The sequence below is a fragment of the Miscanthus floridulus genome, chromosome 6, assembly GCF_019320115.1.
Source record: "Miscanthus floridulus cultivar M001 chromosome 6, ASM1932011v1, whole genome shotgun sequence".
NCBI classification, from domain to species: domain Eukaryota; kingdom Viridiplantae; phylum Streptophyta; class Magnoliopsida; order Poales; family Poaceae; genus Miscanthus; species Miscanthus floridulus.
In genome coordinates, this window is record NC_089585.1 from 140,181,027 (window position 1) to 140,204,298 (window position 23,272).

General features: G+C 47.7%; 1 protein-coding gene, 1 long non-coding RNA gene and 2 pseudogenes across 2 annotated transcripts; 3 read left to right on the plus strand and 1 right to left on the minus strand.

Moving 5' to 3' along the window:
- Positions 1-922: 922 nt before the first annotated feature.
- On the plus strand, positions 923-4,199 carry LOC136459914 (uridine 5'-monophosphate synthase-like). The gene is made up of 6 exons (XM_066459766.1): positions 923-1,801; positions 1,891-1,974; positions 2,347-2,429; positions 2,516-2,603; positions 2,732-2,986; positions 3,872-4,199. The coding sequence occupies exons 1-6, from the start codon at positions 1,010-1,012 to the stop codon at positions 4,007-4,009; spliced, it is 1,440 nt and encodes a 479-aa protein (XP_066315863.1). The 5' UTR covers positions 923-1,009; the 3' UTR covers positions 4,010-4,199.
- Positions 4,200-5,099: 900 nt separating this feature from the next.
- LOC136459915 (uncharacterized) lies at positions 5,100-6,835 on the plus strand (annotated as a pseudogene).
- A 1,236-nt stretch (positions 6,836-8,071) lies between these two features.
- On the plus strand, positions 8,072-8,708 carry LOC136459916 (uncharacterized). Its single transcript, XR_010760278.1, has 3 exons — positions 8,072-8,204; positions 8,285-8,557; positions 8,627-8,708. It is a non-coding gene; the product is annotated as an uncharacterized lncRNA (long non-coding RNA).
- Positions 8,709-19,447: 10,739 nt separating this feature from the next.
- Positions 19,448-21,153, minus strand: LOC136459917 (cytochrome P450 CYP94D108-like; annotated as a pseudogene).
- Between the last annotated feature and the right edge of the window lie 2,119 nt (positions 21,154-23,272).

Consider the following 23,272-nt stretch of genomic DNA (forward strand, 5'->3'; position numbering starts at 1 on the left):
AGTTTAGTGGGAAATTACGAGACGAACGTGCTACAGTAGCCAAGCCTAATTAATCCATGTTTGAACACTATTTGCCAAATAAAAACGAACGTGCTACAGTAGCCCCAAATTCCAACTTACTGGAACTAAACGCAGCCTTAGTTTCCCCTAAACTTCTGAATTTGGCACTATGCAAAAAGAAGATTTCCCGTCACATCAAACTTACGGTATATGCATGAAGTACTAAATGTAGACGAAATCAAAAACTAATTGCACAGTTTGATTGTACTTTGCGAGACGAACGTTTTGAGTCTAATTAGTCAATGTTTGGACAATTATTACCGAATACAAACGAAATGCTACACTGTGCTACAGTGCGCTACAGTATTTGGCGGCGCCGATTCCGACCAGCTAAGGGCCTGTTTAGTTCTCAAAAATTTTTACGTAGTACCCATCACATTGAATCTTGCGGCATATACATGGTGTACTAAATGTAGACGAAAAAAACTAATTACACAGTTTTGTGAGAAATCGCGAGACGAAACTTTCGAACATAATTAATCCATAATTAGACACTAATTATCAAATATAAACGAAAATGCTAAAAAAAATTTCATCTAAACGCGCCCTAAACGAGGGCGGATTGTTGCGCTAGGCTTGTTTAGTTCCCACCAATTCCAAACTTTGACAGAAGATTCCCGTCACATCAAACTCGCGATACATGCATGGAGTACTAAATGTTGACGAAATCAAAAACTAATTGCACAGTTTGGTTGTACTTTACGAGACAAACGTTTTGAACCTAATTAGTCAACAATTAGACAATTATTATCAAATAAAAACAAAACGCTACAGTACAGTATCCAGAATTCAGTCGGCGCCAAACTAAACGTGCCCTCGAGCGTCCGGGCGCTGCCTTTCTTCCCCGCTAGTCTGTAGCCTCCGCTCGCTCGCACAGCACAGTCAGCCACTAGCCCACTATACCCACGCTCAGACAGTCAGACAGGCGCAAACCCCGCCCACCAACACCATGGACGCCGGCGCCAAGGAGGCGCTGATCCTGGATCTGCACGCGGTGGAGGCCGTGAAGCTGGGCACCTTCGTGCTAAAATCCGGGATCACCTCCCCGATCTACCTGGACCTACGCGTGCTCGTGTCCCACCCGCGGCTGCTCGCCTCCGTCGCGTCCCTCCTCGGCTCCCTCCCCGCCACGCGCCCCTACGACCTCCTCTGCGGCGTCCCCTACACGGCGCTGCCGTTCGCGGCCGCGCTCTCCGTCGCCGCCTCCGTGCCCATGCTCCTGAGCCGCTACGACACCAAGGGCGTCGAGGGCGCCTTCCGCGCCGGCGGCGGCCAGACCGTGCTCATCGTCGAGGACCTCGTCACCAGCGGCGCGTCCGTGCTCGAGACCGTGGGCCCGCTCCGCGCCGAGGGGCTCGTGGTCGCCGACGCCGTCGTCGTCATCGACCGCGAGCAAGGTGGGCGGGAGAACCTCGCCGCCAACGGGGTCGCGCTGCACTCGCTCATGACCCTCACGGAGATGCTCGCCGTGTTGGTGAGGCACGGGAGGGTGGGCGATGAAAAGGTCGCCGAGGTCAGGCGGTTCCTCGACGCCAACAGGAAGGTGGCGGTGCCCGGGGTGCCTGCTGGACCGCCCAAGCCGTCGGGTACTGCTAGGAGGAAGTCCTTTGCGGAGAGGGCCGGGTTGGCCTCGAATCCCATGGGGAGGAAGCTGTTCGAGGTAATGGAGGCGAAGCAGAGCAACTTGTGCGTTGCGGCGGATGTTGGGACAGCCAAGGAGCTACTTGAGCTTGCTGACAAGGTATTTCTATTGTTGATTTTTTTTTTCACTTGCGATGCCTTTCTAGTATTTGCTAACAGTGGTTTAATTTGTTCGCCCCACTTGTGTAGGTTGGTCCAGAGATTTGTATGTTGAAAACTCATGTTGATATCTTGTCTGATTTTACACCGGATTTTGGGCCCAAGCTTCGCACAGTATGTTCTCTTCTGACAGCATCTTTCTTATCTTCTCTTTTGTTGCATTACTGATCATCATTCTTGTATTGGATGACATGTTTTGGTTTCTATTTTCACGAAAAGGATGATAGTGTCCATAATAACCCAGTTGGACTTCTGAAGTTGTACTTTGTCTGTCAGAAATCAGATGTCGCTCCTCTCATTATCAGTTGTACTGAAAGACAAAATTCCTTTACCAGGCCAATCTACTGGGTTCTTTAGCTTGATTTTATTTTATTCATTACTAGAGGTGTTTTGGGTGTTCCTGTCCCAATTGCTGAAGCTATACTCTGCATCTGGTTACTGCATAGCTTACTCGGTATTGCACTGATTCTTATCTTTCAATTGAAGATTGCTGGGAAGCACAACTTTCTGATCTTTGAAGACCGCAAGTTTGCTGACATTGGGAACACAGTAATTATGCAATCTGAAGGGTGAGAAAAAGGAATTGTAAACTATTTATCTTTTTTTCCTTTCTATACATTTGTGTGATATACTTAGACTTTTTACTTTGGTTCAGAGGTATATTCCGCATATTAGACTGGGCGGATATTATTAATGCTCATATAGTTCCTGGACCTGGGATTGTAGATGGTTTGAAGCTGAAGGTACTTTATGACATATATATACATAGGCCTTACACAACTACTGAGTTAAAGATACTAGTTAATGCTGCAGCTGCTAATAGCTCATACATTGCATTGCTCACAGTAACTGTTGTGTTCTGGCATTGAAGGGTTTGCCTAAAGGAAGGGGCCTACTTTTGCTTGCTGAAATGAGCTCAGCTGGCAACCTTGCTTATGGAGACTACACTGCTGCGGCTGTAAAGATTGCCGAGCAACATCCTGACTTTGTAATAGGATTTATATCAGTGAATCCTGCATCTTGGTCACTAGCACCATCGACCCCAGCGTTTATCCATGCCACTCCTGGAGTTCAGATGGCTGCTGGAGGAGATGCCCTTGGGCAACAATATAACACTCCCTTTTCTGTGAGTGCGCTTTTGCTATTCAATTCTCGTGTGATGGCTCACTGCTGTGGTGTTTTGTTCAGAAATCTTCAGAGTTGTTATATATCTTCAAAATTGCTAGGTTAGATTAGTTATACCTTATACAGCGGTGCCAGTTCTTGAAAATTTTAAATAAAACATGGCATCGCCTTAAAAGGTTGGTATCAGTTTGACAATATGAAAGTAAATGTAGATAATATTGGCTATAAGTATTATAATATATACTTGCACTGCTGAGTGCTTCTATATTTTAAATGATGACAGTGGTGCAGTGCTGCAAACAAACATCAACATAACTTCCGTATTTCTGATTTATTAAAAGAATAGATATTGGATGTGTTTGTGTTCGGAATATAGATACCCCCTTTAACTTGCAAACTGAATAATAATATGTTTCTTCTTTATTTATATATTGAGACTTTGTCAGTAGGATGTCATAAGACTAGCCTAGTTTTTCTTTGTTCTTTACTTGAGTGATATGAACTTCTGGCATGAGATTAGTGCTATTCAAAACAAATAATAAACTTGATAGTTGCATTTAACTGTAAACTGTACCGTGTGTTTTGATTCACACAAAAATTATCCCTCTCAAACTTTTTGTGTGCCTTGGCATATCATGAAGACATGAACTGTGTGCTTGAATGTTGAATTATCTTGTGGCCCACTCTCTTTGATTGTCTGCGTCATAATCTTTTCTTTTCATTTTTAATCGGGTGATTTTGCTTGCTAATTTAAGTGGATATACGTTGGTAGGAAATTTCAATTGTATTCGTTTGGGTCTGATTTCTGAAAGCTTCAGAATTTTTTTTCTTTCAAATGCATTACCTATGAGCTTTTCTGACTTGCAACACTGTTGTGTGATACCAGGTCATAAGCGATAGAGGCAGTGATATAATTATAGTCGGACGAGGGATTATAAAGGCCAGTAACCCTGCAGAGACCGCGAGGCAGTATCGCATCCAAGGATGGCAGGCATATCAATCCAGCTTGTCTCGAGGAACGTAACCGGAGCCCGGTGGGCATTCAGGTGACTGTTGATGTAATAAGAGTATGCCCCATCTATGCATGCAACTGCGTTTCACCTGCCCATCATTCTCACGCAATGATTTCGGTAATTATTCTCACTGAGTCACTGTACCCCCGGATGCTAGAATTTGAAATAAGGGAATGCCAAATTGTAGCTGAACTTTTCATATGTATGTCTCTCATTGGCGATTGGTGATAGTACTAGCTTCTTCTTTTCGCATTTCGACCGAATTTTATTCATGGGATTTCCACATTTCCTTACAAATAGGCAGGCCTTCAAATAACTAGAAAAAATTATGTAGCTGACAGCTCGAATAGCTCAGTTGCATGCAGCTGTGACTCACCATGCATATGCACATACATACACTAGCTAAAGATCAATTACAATTCCACGGAAAATCAGTACCTGCAACCGAGAGCCAATACGATCCAGACTATTAATGAACACTTCTATGTAATAATGTCAGCAGTCAGCACATGTTTGTGTACTTGCTACCATTGCTAAACCATAAACCATCCTTTGCAAGGGTGGCAAACCATTTGTGTGTATGACAATGTACTCATAATAACTATTACTATGTAGCTTTAGCAACTGATAATAACTTTCCCCTCATAACACATAACAGATCACAAATTCAACATATCAAACCTACGCGTGCAAGGGCACGCGCCAGCCACTAGTATAAGATGGGTTAGTGTACACTGTGCAGTAGTGTGCAAATACGAGGTCTCCGGCGGTGACAGGATCAGTTAACAAGCCATGCAACAACACTAGAGTAAAAATCAAGCAAATATATTATGTTGGGTGATACAACATTAATGACAATTGAGGTTTACAGTACTAGTATGTTACTTGCTAGCAGCCGAAAGTTGTGAAAAAAAATTCCACTAAGAATGTCTTTCCAGTACCAAGAGTTTTCACCATAACGTGTAATTCATGGTGAATTCAAGAATTGGGAACCTGAATGTCCAGATTAGTTTTGAATGTCAGAAGGAACACAAACATCTAGATAGAATTTCGAATGCCAAAAACCAGTGCAACAAGAAAAGTTTTTTTTTATCTCGCAACAAGAAAAGTTCGATACAAATACAATCTTCGATTTTTGCTTCAGTCAGGCACCTCCGGACTCGGGAACAAAAAATCCAGGCTCCAGCCCAGAGTTCAGATAGAAAATAAAAAAGGGAAGCCCAAAATAGGCTCTAACCGAAAAGCCCACGGTCCACACAGTCCACACGCAGTAACCTAAGCCCGAGAGACCGACTGGCCGAGATCGATTCGTCCGCCGCGGCGCCGACGCCGCATATGGCTGACGATGACCATCGCCGCCGCTGCCCCAGCGAGGATCGCCTCAGCAGCCTCCCCGACGAGCTCCTTCACGTCATCATCCTCCGCCTTGGCTCGACCTGCGCCGCCGCTGGCGTCACCCCTGGGCCGACGTGCCCGAGATCGTCCTCGTACGCGGCCCCGACGTGCCGCCGGCCTCGTTCCACGACGTAGTTGACGCCGCCCTCGACGCCCACGCCGCGTCAACCCTCGAGCGCCTCCTCATTTGCGTCAGCGACGCTTCTGAGGCCATCACGAGCGGACGTGCCGCGCCGTGGCTGCGTATCGCGGCGGAGCGCGTGGCGGGCGCGCTCCTCCTCCTCGTCCCTCCGCGTCTGTCATCCCTGCTCCCGTCGCCGTGCAGGAGCTCGAGCTCCCCGCGTGTGTCCGTGCCAAGACGATCACGTTCAAACTCCAGGACACATGGCTTCTGCGGCCCGCCCCGGCCGGCGGCGTGTTCACGGCGCTGACCGCCCTGACGATTCTCTACGGCTGCATGGAAGGCAGCGAGCTCACAGCCCTTGTGTCCACGCGGTGCCCGTGCCTCAAGGACGTCAGGCTCCGCCTCACGTTGGTGGATGCCTCAGACGTCTCCATTCGCTCTGACACGCTGCGCTCGCTGTGGTTCTGCATCAATTCACCTCTGATAGAGGTGGTGGCCCCAAGACTGGAGAAGCTGTGTGTATATTACGCCTTCAAGGCTCATTTCTTGGTACCCATGCTTTCAGAGTTGGTTTGGATAGGGGGATTATGCCAATGATAGTCATCAGTTTGTCAATGTCAGCCGTAGCCTTCAGCTGCTACACATTAGACGGGATCAAAGATGGGCACCCACGTCCCTGCTAGAGAAATTTAGTCAAGTTGACGAGCTGAATCTGATTATCTGCAGTCCGTGGGTGCGTTGGTATCAACAGAATCTCCTCAAAACCAATCGAATTTCTTATGATCCAGTGCTTTACTTTACTTTGTTTCTACTCGTGGGTCATGACAGGGAACAGCAGGGTATGAAAGCTTCTTGAGTGAGACAAGCAAGCTCCCCAAATGTAGAACCCTAAACATATCCTTGGAGCGGAAGGGCCATGGCCTGGCACCAAGCATACTACATTTCTTGAGGAATTGCAGTAGTTTTTTTTAATAGGAATTGCAGTAGTGTAAAGAAGGTTTCTGTCAGACTGCTTGATCTTGATGACGACTCACAGGTGATTTCTAATAAGCTTCTATCCCCTGTATAAGAATCTTAATTTTAATCGTTAATTGGTTTGACTTTTTCTTGTTATGTGAGAACGGAGAGTTTCCTAATCTGCTTTTATCTTGAGGTGTAAATGTTTGTTCTTCTGTGTAACATTAACCTATTGCTAAAATGGTGGTCGGCATTGGTGTACATTAACCTATCTATGCATGATTTAAAGCCAAATGAAATCACATCGGAAAAATGTGTATTTAGTTGATTAGCACTACCTGAAACCCAAACAGCTGGTATAACATGCCCACCACCATTTTAGACACGTTAATGTTAAATAGATCCAAACCATGAAAAAAAAAGAGCAGACCCAGTGCCGGAGGCTCCCACATGAGTTGGGTCTGGGGAAGGGAAAGACCGAGGCAAGCCTTCCCCCCACAAAATCTACGGATAGGCTGCTTCGAATCCATAACCTGGTGACTCAGTGAGACAGCTCTCACCACTGCACCAGGTCCATGCAACTAATACAAATATTATTTTCTTATATTCAGCAGTATTCTTGCCCGCTATCTTGCTCATGTCGCTTGGCAGAGAGTCACAGGGTTGATGACATTATTCTCAGCTCACTTGAAGAGGTAAAAATCAGTTCCTGTACAAGCTCTCATGAAGAATTGGAATTTATGGAGCTGTTATAAAAATGCGATGCCACAAATCTAAAACATTTGGTCATTAACTATTACAAGAGGAAGTTCCAAGCTCCTCTAGAACCGATTTTTTTATAATTTGACCATTTTTTGAAAGTTTCTCACAAATAGACCTCTGGCGGAAAGAATTCAGGAAATAGACCCTTAGCTCGGCGCCATTGATGCTGGCGCCAAGCTCGGCGCCACCGTCACTAGCGCCGAGCTCCTGGGCACGGGGCATGGCCTGCCAGGGGGCTCGGCGCCAGAGTGACTGGCGCCGAGCTCCCTGCAATTAACCCCAGCCCAACCTTCTTGCCCGAGCGTTCTTCCTCTTCTTTCTCCTCCCTCTCGGGTTTTTCTCTCCCCACTTCACCCTACCTCACGAATCGACATATTGGACCTTGAAAACCTTGATTTGATCTGTAGATCTTCGAGAGCAAGGTATACTCGCTCACCTCCTTGTTTTTTTCGCATCGATTCGTTATATATTAGTCGGATTTTTGAACCTAAGAATCGTCATCACTTAGGGTTTCATTGTATCCCTCAATATATGTATTATACACCGTAGGTTGATTCCAAGGCGTGGAAAAAGCTAGCAAACCTAGACGCGTGTAATTATGTTATGGGTTCATTGTTGTGGATCAAATGAGAAACCCTAGGTTTATGGTATAATGTTAACTGCTTTTGGTTCTTAGAACGAAATTGGTTGTATTGTAGTTATGGTTCTCATTGATATTTTTTGTGATGTTTTGATTTATGTTTGTTAAATTACATCCGTTTTGTTAGATGCAAGAAATATTTCGTGAGGAGTTTTGGCGAAAACGGGGTCGTCCTCGAGAATTATACCTCGACGCGTCTAGCAAAGATGCCCCCGTCCCTCCTGACCTTCCTGTCCCTAACTGTGACTGTGGTTTCCCGGCCCATGTTTTTCAATCGAAACATCCGGACACAGCCGCACGTTGCTTCTACACATGTAGTCGGTTTAATGTAAGAAATTGTTTGCACTATCCTTTTTCTTTATTTGTTTAAGTATGGTACTAATATTTTGTTGAAATCTCGTTGTGTAGGACCATGAGAGGTGCTTTTTCTTTCAGTGGATCGATGGTGCAGACAAGTTTGATCCTAGGTACCTCTTTTTCGATGATTGGTTTAGAGGGAGACATCCACGTGAGCACTTCAAGCGGTGGGTTCCACCCCCTAACCCTCCGGCAATGACAGCTAAGGAGAAGCACCTAGCCGTAGTTAGACGACTCGAGGAACCTCCTCTGTGCGATTGCGGAGATCGAGTTGTGATAAACCCTGAGAATATGTTGGAGTTTGTGTGTCCAAACAAGCATGAAGTAAGTGCAAAGTGTATATGTTAAAATCTTGAGCTATATGTGTTCATGTACTAATGTCTCATTATTTAGGTATTTTCAATGGCGAAGTGTCGTTTCAAGGAGTGGTTGTATGGTCCTAAGAACCAATGGCCGGAAGAACCGCGGAGGGTTAAGGAAAAGAAGAAAGAAAGGGTAATCTACAAAGCACCTCCTGTCATGTGCGAATGTGGTGTAAAATCCAACTATGGCCTAGTCCATTCGGAGCTTAGAATATGCCATTATTACGGCCATATGATTGAGTATGATGAAGTTCGTTATTTTTCTGGTAAACATGAAATCGTATTTTATTTATTTTGCTAAGACATATATGATATAATATTTCTTTTGAACAGATCACTAGGAAATGCAGTTGGGAATGTTATGATGGTCAAGCTAAGTTCTTGGATGAACTGAAGAAGAGGCAACTAATTGCACGGAAGAGGGGATATGCACCTAACTACATCAACCTATTCGTTAAACATCATAAAGAAAAGATGCGTGAGTTTGCTAGACAGCGCGGTATTTGTAACCCGATCGATGTTGGGCTTAACAAATGGGGATTGGAGAGACGGATGACGTTAGAGGAGGAGAGGGTAAGGAATGAGGCAAGGGAGGAGACAAGAGTACAGATGCAGGTCTTGAACGAGCATGTTGCTACATTATGTGCCAGTGAGTGCTTGAAAACCTTTTTTTTCGTTGCCTGGTTTTAAATGTAATATAATTACGTTGCTAACTGATTGCATTTTATACATGAAGGGATTGGTTGCAGCGGGGAACATGCCGCAGAGGTGGCTCGTGCAAGGTATGAGGAGAAGAAGTTAGATGGCCATAGATCACGAGCTGGTCGCACCGTTCAATCACCGATTGTGTTGTCTGATGAGGGAGACGAGGATGAGGACGACACTGGCAGACTGAGTGAGCTCATTGCTCTAGCAGAGGCGGGCATACAGGCGCAGGAGGCTGAGGACGATACTGACAGACTGAGCGAGCTCATCGCTCTAGCAGAGGCGGGCATTCAGGCGTAGGAGGCTGACGACGACACTGGCAGACTGAGCAAGCTCATCGCTCTAGCAGAGGTGGGCTTACAGGCAGAGGAGGATGACGACGCGTTCTTCACTCAGGCCGCAGCGGCCGTAGAGGAAGCGAAGGCCGCTTACTACAAGCGATAGATAGGTCAGAGCAACGCAGTTGAGCCTAGCCACAGCAACAGGATTGTAGTAGAGGACTGGTACACGGATGATGAGTTGCTTACTCAGTACGTTTCAGACTGAGGATTTGAAAGTGCATTTGCCCCTATGTCTACTGTCGACACGTAGTTGTAGTATTAATATGTTGTGTAATGTGGCATAGTATCGAACTTTTCATTATATGGTTGTTTTCATTATCTATGGTCTTAATATTCCGCTTAATGATACGGACGTATTTAAATTTGAACACGTGCTGCAAAAAAACTTAACGACGTACGCCATTATATAAATCAACACACGAAACACATTAAATGGCATGTGACTACATGTACCGAACCTGGGTACAGAGTTTTCTTTGACTAAACCTAACATGCCTTAGGTAATTAAACCTAACATGTCTTAAGTAATTAAACCTGGGTACATGTGAAAAAGATAAAGTCATCCTAGTAGTGTGGCCACATAGCAAATTGTATTGCACCTTCTCCATAGTAGCCTCACGTTATTGGTGGTGGTGGTGGCAGGGGTGACGAGGGAGGCCTCTTGTTCTTATGGTTAGGGCAGGTGCAACATGGATCATTGCAGAGTGCCTCCTGTGAATCGGCACCATTATTGATGTCGTCCTGTTCATCGTCCTTATAACCGCTGCTAACTTCCCTTTCTAGATCGAAGATACGGTCCTATAGGTAGTAGATGTACTCCGCATACAGATAAATAGGTCGAGGATCGACCCACCTACTGAACCCACAATTTTCTTCGGCCAAGGAAGACTACAATAAGTATGTCGTGTAAGTGATATACAAGACAAACATATTGAAGAAACAAATAGTAATAACAATTACCCATGCTCGCGGGCATTTGAAGAAACGACGACCTCCATCTATTCCCTCGGTGAACATCTGCACTAGGCAGTCCTCACCATGCATGCATTTTGGCCACTCTTCTTTCCTTTCATCGTATCCTCTCAGTGGTGTCTCTTTGGTGAAATCACTTTTGCTCTCAACTGAGAATCTCTCATAAAGAGCTTCCTCAAAGAAATTGGGACCAAGAGGACCCTCCCACCCCCAGGTAGTTTCCTTCCCTTTTCCTCTCCCTCTGGACGACCCTCCAGACATTGATACTGCAATAAAAGCAAATGCTGAGGAGTGTTCTTCTTCCTTGTTGTTTATGTGAATGAGAGGGAGTGAGTAGTTATTTATAGGTTGAGAGGAGGAATGGAGGCCTCTCAATGTGCCATGTCAGCGATCCGTGTGCCTCTTCACCTCAGCCCTTGGATCAAACATTCATAATATGGATGGTGGAGATAGAGTGGAGTTGTGCTTCCTTGCATGCCAGTACTATATCAGTGATGTGATAATTCGATGCTGTCGGTGTATCTGAAAAGTCTATATTTATTGTCTGAAAAGCATAGATTTCATTCACTGTTGCTTGGTAATCCTAGATTCATCTACAAAGCGTATGTACAATATTTCCAGGATTATACATGTTCTAATAAATTTATAGTTAATATGTGTACTATATTTGTGCCTTTGTACAAGTGTAGTATGATTAAAGGTTCACGTAAAAAATTCGCAAGATACGGTCTTGTATTAGGAGCATCCACAGTTATAAACAGAGACATCAATATATATTCCAAACATTTAATCATCCTACGAGCATAATGCAACCACAACAAAATATCACAACCAACATAATATGTCATGCAAAGTCCAAATAGTCCACAATATCCATATAGTCCCGAATAGTTACAGAAAAGTAAATACAAAATTCATAATAGTTCATAGTAACACCTACCACATCCCTCACTGCCTCCTACTCTTGCCCTTACCCTTGTGACCTAGAGCGCTGGTGCCTGGAGTGTAAGGGTCACGCGGACAGCATCGCCTAGTGCCTAGAGACGGTGTAGGATGAGTCGAGGGAGTGTCATGGAGCTGAGAGGGGCCTCTTGTCCACGTCATCGTCGTCGTCGTCCTCCTCGTCCTCGTCCCCGTCCCCTGTAGCTGCTTGACTAGAGGAACCCAAGCCTCCTCTTCCTACGGAAGGAACGTACACGTCTTGCGTCGTGTCTGTCCTGCAACCACAACGACCAGCCGCACGGCGTAGACGACGTGACAGCCTCTGTTGTACAAAACTATGTTAACTGAAAGAATATAACGTATTAATGATATGTTTGAAAGAATATTTTAAATCTTACGTCTAGGAAGCCAAGTATGTAGTCGTCATTGACTCTCGGCCGAACGCGCTCGATCTCTTCAACTGAGCATTTCAGTGTATTGCCCTGCAACAAAGTTCTCAATAATAAGACTTTTGAACAGATAGCATTTAGTTTTGTTTTCTTTTGTACAAGAATCTAACTTATTATAAGGGTTATACGGCTTGAAGGTTGCAATAACTACAATAGATAACTCCTAATGTCGGTCCAAGAACGTTGAATATATTGTTATGTAACTCAACGTAAAAAAATAAGGCGATTGGCTTACCACTCTGTCCAATATCGGTCCTGCCTCCACCTGCCTTCCTGCACGAGTCGACTGGTCATACACCGTGTCTTCATCGTCGGAGGACTCGATGTCAGCGTAGTCAGTTTCAGTCCACTATAGCCTTAGCCTGCACCGTGTCGCACGCTGGTACCAAGCTTGGTACCGCCTGAACTCATGGTTCATGTGCGGCTCGTTGTTGTCGTCCACATTGTCGTGTATCTCCTCCCATTCCTCAATGTAGGACTGGTGGTGCCTCTCTCAGTAAAAAATCTTCTTGTTCCTCTGACGATCCAATCTGCACGTATGTCATCGTTACATTAATCTACGTACGTGGCACCATATTATAAGAAATGGACCATCATCATGAGACATTTGAAATATCAAAACACTTACTTGTGTAAGTCAACGCCAGTCGAGAACAGAGCCATAGGTCAAAGCTGTCTCACTCCAAATTGGCGTGCAACCCTATCTGGTAGGTGGTACTCGACAGCATAGAAACAGATTAGAGGGCACCTCATCCTATAGACGTAGTCGTCGGCCCCATAGACGTTGCTCAGCTGAAAAGGAAGTGTGTCCTCTCTACCATATGGCTCCCACTCCACCTGCAACATGTCCAAATAAGATGTTAGATGGTATACTAATCCTTTTCAAAGCAGCATAGAAAATAAAATTTACTTACACTAGACGCCGTCAGCGTATCTAGCTCGTTCGTGTACTCAATGTACGCCTGGTCTATCCTCGTGTGCGGAACCCTGACCTGGTCCCAAAGGTACGCCCACATCAGCTAGTGACTTGGAGGCTGACCTTGGAACCACTCACGATGAGCCAGAACCTCTGGACGACCAACTGGAAGATGAGCCCACATCCACAGCTGTAACAGGTACACGCATCCACCAAGTGACGGGTTGGACATAGACCGATGACACCCCTCGCATAGCTGCCGATATAGAAAACACAAGACTGCAGAGCCCCAGCTGTACTGACCCGCCTGGTCCTAGTCACTGAGGCAGTGGATCCACATCCAGGACGCACTGTCACCCGTGGCGTCGGGAAAGAGAACGTAAGCAAAAAGGTGTAGGATCCACGTCCGGCAGTAGTACCCAACCGTCTCCTCATCTGCCTCCTTGGGGCACTGTGCGAACTCTACACGTAGCCATGAGATGGGAACTCCAGAAGTGCGAGCCCCTTGCTCGCCAAGCTCATGCCCAAGGAAGGCCTCCACTCGTGCTCTCCAGCCCTCTGACCTGCACTGCCTGGTGACTGGGTTCCCATGAATCCTTAGGCCTAATATCTTCTGACAGTCCTGGAGCGAGACTGTCATCTCCCCGAAAGGTAGGTGGAAGCTGTGAGTCTCCAGCAGCCACCTATATTTAAGACAAAGCAAGATTACTTGTCAAAAAGTCAATCGCATGAACAAATGGCCATGAATAGAGGCAATGATTCACTTTAATACCTGTCTACCAATGCAGTTATCGTCGCTGAGTTGAACTTGGGCAACCCACGATGAACCTGAAAGGAGATGACATCTAGGCCAGCTCTTTGCAGGAAAGGAGTGTACCTGTCGTCATACCGAATGTCCAAGAACCCACTGTGGGTCCTAGAACGAAGGTGCGGAAGGTCCTGCATCGAATAAAACATAGTCATATGTTACTTCACGAACACATGTACGAATAAAACTTATAGATTATTACCTGCCCCAGCGCAACGAGACGTCCTCGGTGGGTCGCCTCGTACGTCGGGTCGAGCAGGTGGAATTGCTCCATCCTACAAAAAAGTGAATGAATTAGAATTCCAATATACAATGAAACATGAACTTATAAATGTATAAGTAATTGACACAAATACAAGCATAAATTGAGACATGCATAATTAAATATATGAATACGACAAATATAAAATAATACTATAAACCAATAGTCCTACCTCACTAATCTGCCAACGGCAACTTCGTGAGTTGTGGCCAAGTCTACCGTACTTGCCGCACTCGTACTGCTCGGGATCAGTAACAAATGGAGTTCCTCTCCCACGCCTAGTTCTTCCGGGTATCTGATCCATAACCATCATGTGCCTCGTCCTCTGCCTTGATCCACGCTTGTTCCAACGGTAAGCTGGATCCGCAATGTACTTCGGCCCATCATATGGAGGCCACTCTCCAGGGTCTCAGAAAGGCACGGAGCGGGGTCTTCATGTGTTAACAAGCGTGTTGACACTGAACTCGTGAGGTATCCTCCTCTCGATATTATAGTTGCGATGCCTAGCTGCTGCCACCAAATGAGAACATACAAAGTGCTATTGCCTTGGTTTACCACAAGTGCACTTGAAATATTGGAGGACAACCACATGTATCCTCGACTCTCGGACCTCACCGTCGAACGTTGTACCGCCCCTATGCTCGACCTGATAAGTCCCTGTGGCGTGGTCAAAGCATGCAACCTCATGTGTGCCAGCCCTTTCTTTTGCCTTCTCTAGATGTGCCTTTGGTTTCGAAGCCCATATGTCTCCATCACTCCTCAACTGCAATGCATGGGCGTGTCTATCGTTGAACCAGGAAACAAGCTTATAGAAGGTGAATTGAACAATTGCATTCACGGGCATACCACGTATCCCCAATAGTAACTTATTGAATGACTCTGCCATGTTGCTGTACTGAAACTCATACCTCCAGCCACCAGCGTCGTGAGCTCTCGTCCATTTCTCCAAATCCCTCATCAAACCAGTGAGCCATTGTCTACCTTCTGCATTTGATGTGGCTCTGACCTGCTCCAACTTTTCCTTAAAGTACTTGTCCTCAAGCTGTCGAGCAGCCTCCTACAACAGATCAAAGTTACCCTTGACACCATCCTTCCGGAATAGATTCTCGGCAAGGTGCCGAGTACACCAATGATGGTGCAACGGTGCATACCCCTCTATCTGCTCTCGCATGGCATTAAGTATGCCCTGATGTCTATCAGATATGATGCCAACCTCCCTGCCAGGCCCAACCACGTGTATCCGGACTAGCCTCAAGAACCATCCCAAACTGTCATTGTTCTCCTTCTCAACCAAGGCAAATGCCAAATGAGCCAACTTGTTATTCGCATCACAGGATATGGCTATAAGAAGTGTGCCCTGGTATTTGCCAATCAAGAACGTACCATCAATGGAGAAGATGGGACGACAGTGCCTAAAGGCCTCGACACACTGAGAGAAGCACCAGAAGACATGGAAGAATATCTGCCTCCCATCCTTCCATGCATTAGGTTTTGGGATGTACTCATAATGCATGCCAGGATTCACTGCTTTGATTGCATTGAAAAGAACTGGCAGCTGCTCATACCCATCCTCCCAGTCCCCATATATCATCTTCCACGCTCGCTGCTTAGCCCTCCATGCTTTACCATAAGTTATCACATATCCTCCATACAACGCTTCAACGGTCCTGATAATTGTCCTCACCTTCATGTTGGGTTCTCCCTGCAAAATTCCCATCAACCGCTTGGCAATGAGGGTAGATGTCAACTGCCGATGTCTTAGTGTCCGCTCATGGTCAGCACAATTGTGTGGCCCGACAACTTTTGTGATCTTCCATTTTCCGGTTACCTGTTGCTTCCTTGCACAAACCCTCCATGGGCAGCGTTTCTTGTTAGACACAACTGTGTAACGACGCTCCACATATTAATGCAATACCCTGTAAGGCCTCTTTCGTATCACTGCAAAAGCCTACAACCACCTCTTCAAAGCAGGGAGGTCATTGAACACCCTCCCATTCTCAATTACCATGTTAGGACCGGCCTCAGGAGCTTCTAGGAGCTCATCATCACGTCCTTCTGCAAACGTCTGATCGGAATGAGCAAGATCGTTGAACTCGTGAACTCTAGGATCACGGCGATCGGGAAAGATACGCCTCATCATCTCAATGTCACTCTCCGTCAGCTCTTCAACAGGGCGATCATCATTAGAATCAAGAGCCCTAGCCATCTCATATGGCTCCGAATCATGCATAATTTCAACATTATTTGACCCATAGAATCCATCTCCAAATTGCACTTGCGCAGCAATAGGGGGCACATCCACATTCTCAGGAATGTCTCTTGCAACATCATTACAGAAATGAGGAAAGAATGAAAGAAATAGATGTAAGGAAAGGGGTAAGCTCCCAAAAACCATGCGGTTAAGACACTTACTCGGATGATTCTGTGTCAAAGGGATCTCATAAGGAGGATCTGCCACGGAAAAATGAGTCTGACAACCATCTCCAAATACCGTATTGGGGGCAGATTGAGCATCAGGAACTGTAGGTGCAATCTGCACATGCAGGTAAGGTTTCGGAACGGGAGGGTCGATGTATGCCTGATGATCCATTGTTGGGGTAAATCCATGAGGGATGGGATCAACTAACACCCGACGCACAACCACGTCCAAACATTGCAGCTGGCTCTTCATAGCCGATCTTACATAGTTCTTCCACTGATCCGCACAACTAATTGAGATCATTCGCCTGAAGATGTTTGGAGGACAACCTAGGTGCAGTACACCATCAACTTCAATGCCATCATCTCCAAGGCAATGCAGCTCCTCCCGAGCCCTTGCAACCATGTCACTAAATGAAGACCTATAATTGAATAGCACAGGCACGCTTTGCATGTCAAGAAACTCAACATATCCATAGCGATCGCTTTCAACGGTGCCTCCATGATATATGGTCACTAGATTATCCATTTATTTCAAACAAGTAACGAAACACATTTCCTTTAGTCTAAATTAGACGATAGATAGTACCTAACAAGTACTTTCTAACTACAAACTAAGTAATCAAGATAATAACTACGAATATATTTACAATGTACTCAATAAATAGCTAGATCATAGGTACATAACTAAAAATGTAACTACATATCTAAGTAGCTATCTAACTATATCTATGTACATATGTGTCTATGTTTCTATCTATCTACATATATATCTCACTAGATCACTAACTAAGTCAACTATCTGAGTAATCACATTAACTAATAAATAACAAATACCAACTAAGTAGGTACATTGCATATTCATAATTTTTATCTGTCCGGGCCGGCGGACGATGGCCGTGGGTCAGGCCGAAGATAGACGACGGCGGTGGCGCGACAGACGGCAGCGCGCGTGGCGAGCGCGGGATGCCCGGGGCTACGCGCGACGAGTCCGGCTCGACGGGCGCGGCCTAGGGCCGACGGTGGAGGGTAAGGCAAGGCGCGGCGGCCAACCACGGGAGACAGTGCGGCGAGGGGCACGGCGTGGGGCAGGGGGGCGGCCTTGGCGCGGCACGGGGCGGGGGGGCACGGGAGCAGGCGCGGCCTCGGAGCGGCGAGGGGCGCGGCGCGGGGCGGGGGGGCGGCCTCGGCGCGGCGACGGACGCGGCGCGGGGTCGAAGCGGCGAGGGGCGCGGGAGCGGGCGCGGCGGCGCCGGCTCGGCGGCGAGGCGCGGGGCGGCAGCGCGCGGTCGGCGCTGGCTAGGCGCGGGCTCGGCGCACGGCGGCGGCGCGGCGCCGAGCAGTGGTGCGGGCGCGGAGGTGGCCGAGGTGGCGCGGGCGCAGAGGCGGCGGCGTCGGCAGGGCTAGGTCGTGAGAGGAAGAAGAGGGAGGACCGGCGCGGGCCGGTAGATATTTCCGAGCTCGGCGCCAGAGTGACTGGCGCCGAGCTCGGCGCCAGTCACTCTGGCGCCGAGCCCCCTGGCAGGCCATGCCCCGTGCCCAGGAGCTCGGCGCCAATGACGGTGGCGCCGAGCTCGGCGCCAGCATCAATGGCGCCGAGCTAAGAGTCCATTTCCTAAATTCTTTCCGTCAGTGGTCTATTTGTGAGAAACTTTAAAAAAAAAGAGCCAAATTGTAAAAAAGGGCCCCTCTAGAAAGCAAGGAGATATGTATGAAGATCTGCAGCATGTATGGACTGAACGTTGAAGTTGAATTCTATGTTGTTGGACAAGGGAGGCGGGTGTGTTTCGACTGGAGGCTTGTGAAAAATGTCAGCAGAAAGATGGTGACAACAACCTAGCGATCATCAAGATTGTCAATATGTTGTGGGATGGGCAAGCAGCCGGGAAAGTGCTCGTTCCAGGGACCAACTGAATTTCCAAGACCCGGTACTGTGAGCCTGTGACAACCTTATTTGGCATGTAATAAGAGGAGATGAACTCGCAGTTTCTATGTTCATGAAAATGATGGTAGTGTCCATAATAGCCCGGTTGGATTTTAGAAGTTGTACTTTGTCTGTCAGAAATCAGATGTTGGTCCTCTTATTATCATGTAAACACAGTATCCTTATGTGTAATCGGAATGGGTTGTCCATTACTGAAACGCAAAATCCCTACTTGGTTCTTTAGCTTGATTTTATTTTATTCATTGTTACTGAAGGTGTTTTGGGTATTCCTGTTACAATTGCTGAAGTTATACTCTGCATCTGGTTACTGCATAGCTTACTCGGTATTGCAGATTCTTAACTTTCAATTGAAGATTGCTGGGAAGCACAACTTTCTGATCTTTGAAGACCGCAAGTTTGCTGACATTGGAACACAGTAACTATGCAATCTGAAGGGTCAGAAAGAGGAATTATAAAATGTTTAAGCAACTCTCCAAAATGTAATGGAGGGCATTCAGGCGACTGTTGATGTAATAACAAGAGTATGCCCCCATCTATGCATGCAACTGCGTTCTTTCACTTTCATCTGCCCATCATTCTCACGCAGTGATTTTCAGTAATGGTTCTGACTGTACCCCCGGATGCTAGAATGTGAAATAAGGTAATGCCAAACTGAACTTTCCATATGTATTGGCAAGCAAAGCAGTGATAGCATTACCTGTTTTAATCGGAGCTCTGTAGAGCAATTTCGTGTCATATAACCATTCGATCTGGAATGCTGTACACGGTATTTGTATAAAAAAAACAACCTAATCCTGTTTGAAAAGGTGGTAGTATCTTCATTTAAAAAAATACAATTTTAGATTTGAATTGAGCCGAACTTTTCTAATTTTAACTAAATTTAAAAAAGTGTCATTAGTATTTTTTATTCTAAAAAATGGATATACTTTTAAAATACATTCTATAATTAATCTATATTTGTTCAGTATCATAAATGTTAATATTTTTACAGATTTAATCAATTTTAAAACTGTTACTCCTCGAAAAATTCTTGAAAGAATTGTATCATCATTTATGGAGGGATGATGTGTTTCTTGATACTCTGGGCTCCTGAGTCCACACTGATGGCCCAACTGAAGTACTAGCCGCTAAAGTGCCTCTTGTGATTGGGCTTCCTGTCATGATCTGTGCCGGCCCGTGTCGCTGTCCCGCCTCCTTATCCGCACAGGCAGCCCGCCTTCCATCCTCAGCGTCACCGCCATCTCGTACGGCGGAGGCGTCTCCATGCTCGCCGCCCGCACCGGCTCGACGCCGAACCTCCTGACCACGGCGGCCACAACGGTCTTCATCTGCACGTACGCCATCTCCTTCCCGAGGCACGCCCGCGGGCCGGCGTGGAAGACCGGGTTCCTCGCCGCGTCCACCGCCACGAACTCGCCGCCGCCGTCGAGCCACCGCTCGGGGTGGAGCACGCGGCAGTCATCGCCCCACAGCCGCGGCATCCTCCCCATCGCGTACGCTCAGTGGTCCGAGAACCAGCCGGCGCGCACCGTCGTGCCGTCCGGCAGCACGTCCCCCGCGGCCGCCACCCGCGACATCGCCTCGATGATCGCCGCGTGCAGGTAGTGCATCCCCCTGAGCTCGTCGTAGCCGCCGTCGACGTCGTCAACGCCGTGGTCCTCACCGTGTCCGTGGAGCGAGAGCGACGACGCCGCCTCCTCGTACACGCGCCGCTCGCAGCGCGGGTTGTCGGCGAGGAGCCAGAAGAACCATGTGAGCGCGGACGACGTGGAGTCCTTCCCGGCGAGCACGAAGCTGACGACGATGTCCGCAGGAACCGGCGCTTCGCCCCCGGCGACTGGAACATGGCGCCGAGCTCGCTCCGCTCGTCTTCCTCCATCGCCGCCGCCGTCGCCACGCGACCGCTCCTCCGACTCCATGATCGCCGCGACGTGCTCGTCGACGACGCGGATGGCCTCCCGGAGCCGCCTCTCGCTTCCGACGCCAGCGAGCCTCATCGCCTTCCACACCACGGCGGTCGGGTGGAGCATGCGCGCGAAGGAGATCTCGACGGCGTCGTCGAACGCCTTGAAGAACGCATCGTGCCGGCGGGGTCGTCCCCTGCCCCCGCCGTCCTCCTCCCCGAGCTCGAGCAGCGTCGAGGCCTCGACCCCGAACGCGACGCCGCAGATGTTGTCGAAGGCGAAGCGCTTGAGCACGTCCTGCAGGTCAACGACCTCGCCGGAGTCGGCCGCGGCCGCGAGTAGAGGCAGGAGCCGGCGGTGCAGGTGGGCGCGGAGGACGCGCCCCGAGAAGCGGCGCAGCGAGCGGGACGAGAAGGAGTAGGACGCGAGCTTGCGCTGGAGGCTCCACAGGCGAGGAAGATGCCGCTGCCGAGGAGGTCGGCGAAGGGCCCCGCGAAGCGCGCGCCCTTGACGTAGTTGAGGAACCCGGCGCGCAGCAGGTGGTCGACGACGCCCGGGTCCGCGGTGGCGACGCCGTTGCCGAGGCCGAGCGCGCCGCGCACCTCGATGGTGGAGGCCGGGGCGGCCGCGAGCTGGTCCGTGGCCCAGTCGAGGAAGCGGTGGAAGTTGCGATGACCCGCGCCCGCGCGGCGCCGGAGGCCCGGGAAGAGAACGACGGCGACGGCGACTGCGAGGACGAGGAGCGGCGCGACAGCGGCGGTGTCCATGGCGTGATCACGTGGCTGTGCTCAGTCGTGTGGTTGCCGGTGGCTTGGCTTGCTGCTCGTGTCAATCCACTTGCCACCTTCACCATCCACGGTGAAGTAGTGACGTTGACTTTTTCAGACAGAAGTGCCCTGCGATATGGGAATCTCCATGGTTGCTTGCGTTTGCGTAGCTTTGTGTATTGTGACATGAACAAAACAGGTTTTAATAACGGTAATTCTAACTCACACTCGAGTGTTTCTCCCGCACGCAGCACTCAGATCGGGTTTCTACAGCAAATCCGGCCCCTTACTGTTTATCATCTCCAACTCCGACAGTCTTAGAAGAGGCCGGCCGGGGGAGGCAGGCTGGCCAGGCATTTGAGACAGCTGGACGGTGGACCAGGTCGGGGTGGAGGCGCCATGGCCGGAGATCGGATTTCTTCCTTTTGTTCAGTCCTTTTGTACATAATTATTCTTTTATTTAATGAAAAAAACAAAAAAAATATTGGTACGGAGTTTCCCTACTGATTCGGTCAAAAAAAAAAAAAAAAAGAAGCCAGAGACCGAAGAGGGGAAGAAGCAGTGACGAAGCCAGGAAAAAATTTAGGAGGGGCTGAACAAAAGAATAGAGGTTTTTTATCTTCTCTTAACCTTAGCCCCACCTACCTAATACATGTATGCATAAAATTTTAAGAGATGGCTTAGAGAAACTCCACGTGTTTAGGATGGGTAGGGGGGGCTGAAGCCCCCCTAGCCCCACCGCTGGATCCGTCCATGGGAAGAAGGAGGCCGCCCTGGGCGCGACGGGACGACGGACGGCGATGGGGGCGACGAAGATAATGAATAGTGCATAAACGAATCGAGTGTTATGTGACCCCAAAACACTTAGACTAGACATACTCTTATTATTAGGGTGCGGCTATCTTTCAATTGCTTGAAAATGGTGTTGCGTGCATTGTTCTCCCAACAAATTTCAAATTTCAAATGCTGTGAAAAAAGCAAGTTTCAAATCTAGTTGGCGTCAATTAATAGTGGGGTTTTTATTTTTATTTATACTGGTTATTAGTGGCAGGCGACCACGTGACTACGTGAGCAAGAGGTCGTCTTCAGTTTTTGATCTCCTCTGGCCTGTGCCACTCGTGCGGGGGATTTGAGGTCTTGTGTGGGGATTTTACTACTGTTCCTTCTTCCTTGCACCAAACTGAATACTAAATTTGGAGAAATTTGGCTCTATATGTCAGCACATCAATAACGTGTCATGGTTTGTTCTAGGTTAGGGAAAAAAATGCAAAATGTATGTTTAGTCATTATATCCAGCAATGTGCAAGTGATAACTCTGAATACTGGTTCGGACTTCAGAGGCAATCAGGCAAGGGGGGTTATTGACTCTGGTGAGAAAAATGAATTCAGAACATTCAGGTGGTCCGTGAACTGGGTACTGGAAAAGCTCCAACTAACTCGGTAGGCCTTAGTGTGCTAAAGCAATATAATCAGTATTGAAGGATTGATTTTGTTTTCCAAGTTTCCTGGTACTCTGTAGCCAACTTATTTATTTTTTTGGCTTTCTGTATTCAGAACACACTGACATTAAATTGGGTTATTGTCGTGCTGCATCACAACTCAAAATGCTTAAATAAAAGCATATTAACAGTTCTTTTTTCATGCTTTTCATGCCTGTTACGTGGCTGCTAGGATTGAGAGAGAGAGAGCTAAGGGAGAGGCAGCGTCTGATGGGGCTACAGTACCGGCGGCTGGGACTGTGATTGTGGCGGTTGGGACTACGAGGGAGGTGGGAGGCCGGCCGGGGGCCTTGCCCAAGGCCGAGCAAGAGGAAAGGGATTTCCTTCTTAATTCTTGCTTGATTAAATTAATACATCTCCTCTCTTTATATAGAGATGTTTATTTGACTCCCAAGCAAGGCTTACTTGACCCTTAAGCAAGCGACCCTTATCTTTAATTAACCCTAACACTAGTGGGCTATACTGCCAGCCCAGGTCCAATAGGCTCATGACGTACTCTAACACTACACCCCACCTGGACATGCAGCTCGTCCTCGAGTTGCAACCTATCGAACTTATAACGCTGGCTCGACTCCTAACACTTAAAAGCAAGCCTTTTACATCTTGGCTTATTTTATTATTCTCAACCTGAAATGGACTGGGACTCTTTATTTTTGACTCCTGAACATAAGGTGGACACCATCCGCACGCCAAACCTGCATGTGTACAGCCTCCTGGATCACATGGACACCATCTAGACGAAAGGGGTG

Bases quoted from the DNA above. Each gene is read 5' to 3' on its own strand.
- LOC136459914 (XM_066459766.1), top strand. From the start codon at position 1,010: ATGGACGCCGGCGCCAAGGAGGCGCTGATCCTGGATCTGCACGCGGTG. The intron at 1,975-2,346 runs GTATGTTCTCTT...TTTCAATTGAAG, and splicing joins TTGGGCCCAAGCTTCGCACA to ATTGCTGGGAAGCACAACTT. The intron at 2,604-2,731 runs GTACTTTATGAC...CTGGCATTGAAG, and splicing joins TAGATGGTTTGAAGCTGAAG to GGTTTGCCTAAAGGAAGGGG.